The 6,505-nt window shown below is 43.8% G+C and overlaps 1 protein-coding gene and 1 long non-coding RNA gene across 2 annotated transcripts; one reads left to right on the top strand and one right to left on the bottom strand.

Annotated features, from left to right (window-relative positions):
- Window positions 1-250: 250 nt before the first annotated feature.
- Window positions 251-2,054, top strand: LOC122878088 (general transcription factor II-I repeat domain-containing protein 2-like). Its single transcript, XM_044200428.1, has 2 exons — window positions 251-308; window positions 991-2,054. The coding sequence occupies exon 2, from the start codon at window positions 997-999 to the stop codon at window positions 1,918-1,920; it is 924 nt and encodes a 307-aa protein (XP_044056363.1). The 5' UTR covers window positions 251-308; window positions 991-996; the 3' UTR covers window positions 1,921-2,054.
- Window positions 2,055-4,219: 2,165 nt separating this feature from the next.
- LOC122878089 lies at window positions 4,220-5,933 on the bottom strand. Its single transcript, XR_006378406.1, has 2 exons — window positions 4,534-5,933; window positions 4,220-4,390 (listed from the first exon to the last, which is right to left on the bottom strand). It is a non-coding gene; the product is annotated as an uncharacterized LOC122878089 (long non-coding RNA).
- Between the last annotated feature and the right edge of the window lie 572 nt (window positions 5,934-6,505).

The following is a 6,505-nucleotide window of genomic DNA, read 5'->3' as shown; positions in this document are numbered from 1 at the left end:
GGTGTAGCAGAGAATGAAGATCACACTTTGTAACGTTAGTGCTATGAACAAAGGTGGTGCACCGTATTAGGCTCTATAAGCTTTCCCACTCAGCCTTGGAGAGCAGTGCACTGAAATGTTCATGTGTTTGTTTAGCTAATCAGGATGGACTTCCGTCAAAATCCTAACCCATCATCCACAGAGTCAGCAGCAGCAGTGAGAAGCTTTAGAGCAGGGGTGTCCAAACTACGGCCCGCGGGCCAACTGCGGTATAATGTCCGTCGGCACTATGAGACCAAGCATCAGAGCTACGCATCGTACACAGGTGCCGAACGAGCACAGAAATTCAAGCAAATGGCAGCTAGCCTGCAAGCTCAACAACAGTTTTTTTTTCGTGCTAACAAAATACAGGAAAACGCCACAGCAGCAAGCTATGAAGTCGCACAACTTATTGCCCAGCATGGCAAACCGTTCTCAGACGGTGATTTCATAAAGCAGTGCCTCATCAAAGTCACAGAAGTAATGTGCCCGGAAAAAGTGCAGGATTTCAACAACGTGAGCTTATCCAGAAATACAGTGGTGCGGAGAATCGAGGACTTGTCAGCTAACCTGAAACTTCAGCTGAGAGAGAAAGCTTGTGCTTTTGATTTTTACTCGATAGCATGCGATGAGAGCACAGACGCCACAGACACCACACAGCTTTTAATTTTTTTGCGGGGAGTCGATGATAATTTTTGCTGTACGGAGGAGCTGCTTGATATGATGAGCCTAAAAGGCACAACGACGGGTGGAAATATTTTTGAAGCTGTGTCAGAGGCAGTTGAAAAGATGGGGCTTAAATGGGACAAGCTCTGTGGAGTAACAACGGATGGGGCTCCGGCCATGACGTGTGAGCGCAAAGGAATGGCATCCATGGTGTGCGTCAAGGTAAAAGAGAGCGGAGGTGAGGCTGTTAGGATGCACTGTATAATCCACCAAGAAGCACTGTGTGCCAAGACTGTCCAGCTGGGCGATGTGATGAACACTGTTGTAAAAACTGTCAACATAATTCGAGCTAGAGGACTGTACCACAGGGAATTTCAAGCTTTCTTATCTGACGTGGATGCTGAATACGGGGATGTACTCTACCACTGTGATGTGTGCTGGCTCAGCCGCGGCTCTTTGCTGCAGCGGTTTTATTCGCTGAGATCAGAAATCGACAAGTTTTTGAAAGAGAAGGGCCGACCTCTTCATAAACTGAGTGACCCTCTGTGGCTGGCAGACCTGGCATTTTTAGTTGATCTCACTCATCATCTGAATACACTGAACAAGAACCTACAAGGCAAAGAACAGCTGGTGTCACACCTGTATGCGCACATGAAAGCCTTCTGTGTAAAGCTCCGCCTGTTTGAGACACAACTACGAAGCTTTAATGCTGCACACTTCCCTGCGCTGTCTGAAATCAAGTCTGCTTTTCCAAAGGCAGACCTTTCTGCTAAAAAGGAGAAATATGCTTCTGTAATTACATCTCTCGTGACAGAATTCAACCAGCGTTTTCAAGATTTTTCTGTCATTGAAAAACAAATCAAGCTGTTCTCGACCCCCTTCCTGGTGGATGCAGAAGAAGTGGAGGAGAGTCTGCAGTTAGAACTGATTGAAATGCAATGTGATGATTCTCTGAAGAGTCAACATCAGCTTCTCTCCCTCCCTGACTTCTATCAGAGTTTGGATCATGCCAAGTTTCCTCTGATGAGACGCCACGCAAAAAGAATGATGAGCCTGTTCGGCTCAACATACATATGTGAACAAACATTTTCTCTGTTAAATCAGAACAAAAGTAGACTGAGATCCAGAATGACTGATAGCCATCTCTGTGAAGTCCTTCGTGTCTCAACCACCAAACTTTCTCCTGACATCCCAGCCATCCTTCAATCCAAAGGACAGCATCACTGCTCCCACTGAGAGCAATGTTCTTCACATTATAGGTGAGTTAGAAATACACACAGTAATCATGTGTCAATATGTCACCTCTTGTGTGTGGCCCGGGCCTTTGCTTATTTTTCTGTATTTGGCCCTCACCAAAAAAACTTTGGACACCCCTGCTTTAGAGGGACGAGCATGAAGAGCAAATTTCAGATGGGGTCCAAAAGTTGAACCCACACACCGTTACTACAGGAGCAAAGCTGAATACTTTTACTTCTGCCATGACGCCAACACTACAGAATGACCATGACTTCTTGCAAAAATGCAGGCCACCTTCCAAGGCTATTGTCCAGAAGGGACAAACGTCTGATTGAACTTACATAGTACCACAAGCAAACCACAAACTGATATCCACATTTGACTGGCCTTGGCAAATCCATGTTGGTCCCAAAGAACACCAGTGGAACCAGCCAACATCATCAAATGATAACAGGAAAGGGCTGAAAATTGGTGGACATAGCAGTCAGTGTGGAATCTGCTATTGATGTGCACTGAGCAGGTGAGGCAGCAGGGGCTGTGTTAGATTATGGAGTACTGTGGCAAAGCCAACCCATGTTTTATAATAAATAATTGAAATCACATTTCAGTGATTAAAATAGCCTCTATGGGTCTGATTAGCCAAATGAGTACATGCAATATGCAGTACACTGCTATGTAGGGGTAGCAGTTAAGCCTAAAATCCTATGTGAGATAAAACTGGTTCTGTAACAGTGTATACTAGATCAGAGGAGACACAACATCCTTAGAAAATACAGTAATTAAATTGAAAACACTGACTTAGTCAAAAGGAAAGATATTTTACATCAGTCAAACCCTTGGAAAAACAACCCAACTACAGCAGCAGAAATAAGCTTTAGAGTATTCTCTGAAGAACCTTCTCTCTTCTGTGTATTTAAATGCTTGTACCTCTCTGAAGTCTTGTGGAACAAAGTTCTGCTTCTGTGGTTGGATATTTCTAATGCATCCCAGATTATGGACCACCACTGTTTGAGGTGAATTACTTTTTGGGGCACTCAACATACATCGGCAGTCTGTATTTGAAGCAGTCTAAATCATGTGATGTCACAAGATTCATTTTGCGCACATTTTGCCTATCCCCACTTGGCGTAGGAGCCTCCCCAACACTTGGGTGGTATTGGAGAAGGAGGGAGGGAGCAGACATTTTTTTTAAACGGGAAACATGTTGAACAAGCTTCTTCCCCTGCCATGGTCTAGCAACCGCGGGAGGAGAACAGTGTAACCAACCGCCCTGAGAAAACATTGTGGTTCGACCACCACTTATGACGCTGGACTGGATATGAAGAGATGCTGGTGGGGGGGATTCTCAAAGGACAAAGAGAGGGGAGGTTTGCCGGCAAGCAAACACTCTCCATGGCTGCCTTTTTAGAGATACAAGATCCATATAAAAAGTTGTGTCTCTCCACAAAAGCTGTTAGCAAAAACATATCTTTGATATGTCCAAGAGAATGAAGTACATAGGATCTCTTTTTCCTCTTTATTGGGGAAAAGTGAGATTTTGTTTCTGTTTGGGCACTAACCACAAGGTTCGCCACCTTCCAGCTGTGATATTAACTCTTTTCTTTAAGGTGAGACCACACGTGAAGCCCTCTTACCCGTGACAAGGGAAACCGAGAGTATTTTTGGAGGAAAAACGCCTCCAGTTTGACTTTTCTTGTAGAGATTTATGACCCCCTCTTTCAAGGCAAATAAAAAAAGAACACATGAATGAACTAAGAATACCAGCCACCTACATAGAAAATGATACTGGATATTTTGCATCTTTCCTGTTTTATGACGGGCGTTTCCCCCTTTTTTTAACCTCTTATCTTTTAGTTCTGATTCACCAAAGCAGCAGGTTTTCAGTTTTAAAATATCGACTGTATGTTTTTTGTCAGTTGGACAAATTCAGAAATTCATATATAAGTGTTTGGGTTGAGAGGAAATAGAGAGAGACTAAGTAGATCCTGTCTGAGCATGTACAACTGTGTGTGTGTGTGTGGCTATGTGCGCAAAAAGGCAAGGTGTGCACCCATGGAAAGGACAGAGATTATACGTGTACATGCTTGTGTGTGTGTGTGTGTGTGTCTCAGTTGACCCTTTCAGACTGAGACTGTGACGCAGGATAATGGTTACAGTCAGTCTGAATTGCACAACATACATTACGCAGCTTCCTGACCTGGGATTAATGCAGGTTGCAGCTGTGATAGCAAGGAGTGAACAAGTGTTTAGTGTTAAGGCGCACGGAGATTCTGGACCCAAAAGCACGACTGACAAAGAGTTGAAATGATTAGTTTAAATTTATTGTAACCACGAGTAGACACTAGGTGTGTGGAGGGGAAAGATGGCTGGCCGGCGAGTGGTTGGTGAGAGCAGGCAGGCGGAATGAGAACAACAGGCTGAGGTGAAGCGGTGGAGAGTCCGTGGTGAGGAGATGGTGGCTGAGGTGAGCCTGGACACAAGAATTCACAGGGTTAGTCAGAATCTCAGATATACAAACAATATAATCTATCACTGATCACGGTTAGAGGCCTAAGAGTATACCACATAGGTAAACAGACAATCTGGCGAAGACTGGATGGAAGGTATATATACTGTCAGGTGTTGATTAGTGGATGGAGATCAGGTGAGTAACAGCAAGAGTGTAGCAGGTTTGTCAGTTCTTGATTGGAGGTTCCTGGGAGGCCACACCCTGCCAGCCACACACACACACAGACAAACACAGAGGGAGAACTAACAGGGGACAAACAGACACTAGAAGTGGTACGCTGTACCATGACAGTTTAGTATTCAATTTCTACATTATATAATGGATAATTATGGTATTAACCCTGGTATATTGCCTGTCTACTCTGGTCTGCTCAGTATACTCAGATACTTGATTGTAGAATGTAAGTTCAAGAGACTTAATTGAAAGAGAGGCTTAAAGAGTAATTAAATTTATTTATTTGACAATAGGAAAAGTTGAAGAAATAAGTGATTGTTTGGCGATTAGACCTCATCGTGACATCATCATTTTCACGGGGTAGGGAGCTGTACAGGAATATCCCCCCAAAATAAAATATTGTTCCTTACCTTATCAGGCAGCAGCAGATTGGATTAGTCACAAAAGTATTGCTGATAAAATCAAGAAAATGTGTTTTTTTCCATTATGGTTAAGGTAGTGGATGACTACCATTGGCCAGAAAACAAAATGAGGGCAGCAATGACCACGAACTAAATGAATATGGTCAGTAATGACCAGCAACATGATATGCCAACTTAGTCAGCAATGACCAAAATAAATGAGGGAATATGGCCAGCAATGGATGGGCTGGTTGAACACGGAGGCAGGCTGCATCATGGAGGCCTGGGTGGTGACGAAAGTCGCTGATGATGAGGCAGAGGCTGAAGCATTTTCCAGGGACTGAAGGCGTGCGTCGATTGCTTGGAACCAGCCAGAGACTGTATAATGGCGAACAGGGTGTTATCTGCAGCAGAGTGGCTGGGGTAGCAAATGAGGCTGGGTGAGCAAGAGAACGAGTAGAAGAAGAGACATTTCTTCTCTTAGGCTGAGGAGCCTGAAAATGACATGATTTCTTGGCCTTTTTGTGGCCATGAGCAGGCATGGAGGGGGGACCTGTTGGAGCAGATCAGTCTTGAACGAGAAGTAGCTTATACTTAGCAGTATTACTGAGGACTACTGAGGAGTGTCTTCCTGATTGAACTATCACTAAACTTGATTTGCATTAACTTTTAAATGGTTTCATAAAATGAAAGTTAACAACTGTTTAGCAAATACAGTATATTAATATTATTTAGTATAATTCATGAGGTTGCAAAAAATGTCTCCGCAAAAGGAGAGACCAACAAAAGTTTGGGAACCCAGGATTAACCAGTGGCAAGCAGTCTAGTATAAACAGGTAAAACTTGAATACTGCGTCATTATCCTGCATCAAACATGGGACTTGTGTGTAAAAGAGCTACGAATAAGAAACCTTGTCAGAGTAAATGTGTGCATGTGTGTGTGTGTGTGGGGGGGGGGGGGGAATTGTTCTGAGCTGTAACCTAAAACATTTCCTTGATCTTTCATTATCACTTCATTGTTGGCCTGCAGCCCGATTTTATTTCAGCCACATGTGTGTGTGTGTGTGTGTGTGTGTGTGTGTGTGTGTGTGTGTGTGTGGGGTTATTGTTTGCACAGTAACAAAACGACCCAACCACAGTGTAGCTTCATAATTTTTTTTTGGTGTATGTGGTAGCACTTGTAAAAGTGTGTGTGTGAGTGTCTGTGTGTGTGAGTTGACAACCCTATCTGCATCCTCCTTGAGTTCGGTCCCATTTCCGTCTGGACAGTTCCAAAATAACTGCCCCCCTTTCCCTCCACACACACACACACACACAAAAACACACATTCACACACTTGTTGCTTCCTCTGAACACAGGAGCACATCGATCAAGACTGGACCTGGACATTCTATCTCTTCCTAAGATAGTGCGGAGGAACTGGACCAGCAACACATACACACATATAGACACATGCACAAACAAATAATGAAGGTGTAATTTGTTTCCTACGTGTTAGTAC

Source organism: Siniperca chuatsi, linkage group LG6 (genome assembly GCF_020085105.1).
Source record: "Siniperca chuatsi isolate FFG_IHB_CAS linkage group LG6, ASM2008510v1, whole genome shotgun sequence".
NCBI classification, from domain to species: domain Eukaryota; kingdom Metazoa; phylum Chordata; class Actinopteri; order Centrarchiformes; family Sinipercidae; genus Siniperca; species Siniperca chuatsi.
This window is presented reverse-complemented; position numbering and strand designations above follow the sequence as displayed.